We start from the raw sequence: 2,549 nt of genomic DNA, 5'->3' as shown, positions 1-2,549 counted from the left end.
GAACACACTGGTCATTATTCTGGAGAGCTAAATAAGTACCAGATGAATATTAATTTTTTTTCTGGGAGACAGATGAAGTCTCTGGTGTTGTGCATTTTTTCTATTCTTCTTTCTGGACAGACAGTGACAGACATTCCTCCCTGTCACTCTGATATATAGTTCATCTTAAAGCTATAGAAAAGATTCTTGCTTGAGAAACTACATTGTCCAAAATTAATAGTTTTCATTTGTCAGGTGTGATTATATATGCCTTAGTGAAGCAACATAAATTTACTGCCAAAAATATCCAGCTTTAGACTGAAAGGTAAACATCTGAAGTCTGATAGTATTTTCATTTAGGACATCTGGCAGAGAACTCCAGATCCAGTGATCAGTGAGTTTAGCAGGCAAAAATAATGGAGTTTATCTCTGAGGCAAAGCAAAGTTTCAGGATATTACCAAACTGGTAACTCTTCTTGTTTGGTTTTTTTCACTGGGTTTATTTTTTGTCCAAGTCCATAGCTCTGTGCAGCATTGTGAAGCCTGAGAGAAGGTGGATCATTAGTCCTCCAGGCTTAAGGTCTAGCAGCTTGTCCCTTCATCAGCTGTTTGAGAGGAAGTTTTCCAAATGGAACTGGGTGGGTGAAGAGAAGAGGACAGAAACAAGCACTGAGATCTGTTTCATATTTTGTTAAGGTTTGGCCTCAGCTGCTGGTGGCTCTTTGTGGCATATGATACCATTCTGAGGACTCAAAAACAATACAGGCAGAACAGGAGTAAATGCCATGATGGCAAAGATTCACTGTTGCAGATTAACAAGGTGTAATTTAGCAGGGGAATCTGAAAGGGCCAAAAGCTTTGTTCAGGGTTCAGAACAAGATTAGTTCAAAACCATTCTGTGATGACCCATTACTTAAGTTAAATGTCAGATATCTCTATTCCCCATGGCCACTCTCTTCCCCTCTCAATATGCCATCTTGAGCTGTGGCACTCTAATCCCCAGCACACTTTCAGACACCATCCTCTGTGCCTCACTGTCGATCTTGTTTAGCATGTTCAGTACAGCACTGATTTTATTTTGTTTGGGTTTTCTTGATGCAGGAAACGGAAGGCTGGATTCTATCCCTTTTAACATCAGAGCAGCACTTCTACATTCAGATACCTTTCTTCAGCCTAGGCACTAGGGCTTGGAATCTAATGCATTGTAAATCAAATCCATTGCTTCCCCTCCCCACCCCCAGCTCCCTTGTTTTGTATATTATTTTGTGATACATTTTTACTATAACTTTCAATTTTTAAAGAAATCCTCTGTATTTTTCATTTACAAAAGTATTATCAAATATATGCTGCTACACAGACACCATACACACACACAAATGTAAAGATTCCTATGGTCCACTGAGGAAGTGGTTGCGTAAAGTCAAGTCCCTCTCATCTCTTACAGAATGAGTTAATTAAACCATACCCTACTGCCAACCGTGATTAAACAGAATGTGGCAATTCTGCTTACCAGTTGTCAAAGCAGACTACTGTCCAGCAACTCAACAGTAAAAAAGTGTTACGCAAGGCTAACTGAGCCACTGAACTTTGCACTGCACCTGGTTCTGACCTTAAGTTGATATAGATTATAACTACACATGATATAACTACAGAAGTCTATGTCATAACTGCAGATTCTGGTGAGCATAAGAAGAACATTCTGTGTTCTGTGTCCAACTTCATTGGAGAGTGACTTAATGAGAGGCATCAGCATGAATTCTACCTAAGATTTCTCGGTAAAATACTCAAAAGTGTAAAAGAGATGAAAGAACACAATGTCACTCAGAGAAAAATAGACCAAGTCTAGGCAATAAGAGTCTTTGAGGGTTTTTGGCCTACAGGCAGTTCAGGTGTAGCTCTAAAGCTGGGTAATCCAGGATCCAGAAGTGGGGAGCAGGCAGACCACTGAAACTTGCACTTTCCATTTGCCATGGGACTCACTGCCTGCCTGTAACCATCCCTTTCATGTGTAAATTAAGTATATTTCTAGCAGCTATCTGCTAAGTGAATGTTCTTGACACCTGGGGTTTGGGTCCCAAAGTCTTACTGCCCCTAAGATGGAGAGAGAAGGCACCAGTTATGTTTACAGGTGAAACTTTGCTATTTGCTTACAAAAAGGTTCTATTTTTATGCAGAACTCTCAGAGAACTGGAAAAGGCCTCTCTTGAGTACACACAGAGGCAGAAATGCTCAGTTGACTAAGTACTGAAAGCTCACATGTTGTCAGATTTCTCATTCTCAGGCTGTTGATCCCATTGCATCTGAGAATAATGCACACCTGAATGCCAACATTATGTCATGCTCTGATGCTAAGATTTATCTATGATTAAGTAGGATGGTGGAATTGCAAGGTGGAAATCATGCATTTTTTAACTCAAATGTTTGGTAACTGCCATCAGTTAGTAAAAAGTCTGATCTGTGGAAGATTCGTTAGAGTCAGAACCTGAGAGTCATCAATCAGAAGCTCCATTTTTCCCAGTAATAATAGAAAAGTGTGGCTTGCCATCAGCACTGGGAAAGAAAAAGGAGAA

General features: G+C 40.0%; 1 protein-coding gene across 1 annotated transcript in view; it reads left to right on the top strand.

Moving 5' to 3' along the window:
- LOC103802677 (sushi, von Willebrand factor type A, EGF and pentraxin domain-containing protein 1-like) overlaps nt 1-1,300 on the top strand; it is a gene marked incomplete at its 5' end in the record, with an annotated part of 29,724 nt that extends 28,424 nt beyond the window's left edge. Inside the window, one exon of the mRNA XM_009075189.1 lies at nt 1,081-1,300. Coding sequence (XP_009073437.1) covers nt 1,081-1,111 — 31 coding nt within the window. The remainder of the gene's footprint in view (nt 1-1,080) is intronic.
- Nucleotides 1,301-2,549: the final 1,249 nt, after the last annotated feature.

The sequence above is a fragment of the Acanthisitta chloris genome, unplaced genomic scaffold (genome assembly GCF_000695815.1).
Source record: "Acanthisitta chloris isolate BGI_N310 unplaced genomic scaffold, ASM69581v1 scaffold1550, whole genome shotgun sequence".
NCBI classification, from domain to species: domain Eukaryota; kingdom Metazoa; phylum Chordata; class Aves; order Passeriformes; family Acanthisittidae; genus Acanthisitta; species Acanthisitta chloris.
The sequence above is the reverse complement of the archived record's forward strand: the minus strand, read 5'-3'. Positions and strand labels throughout refer to the sequence as shown.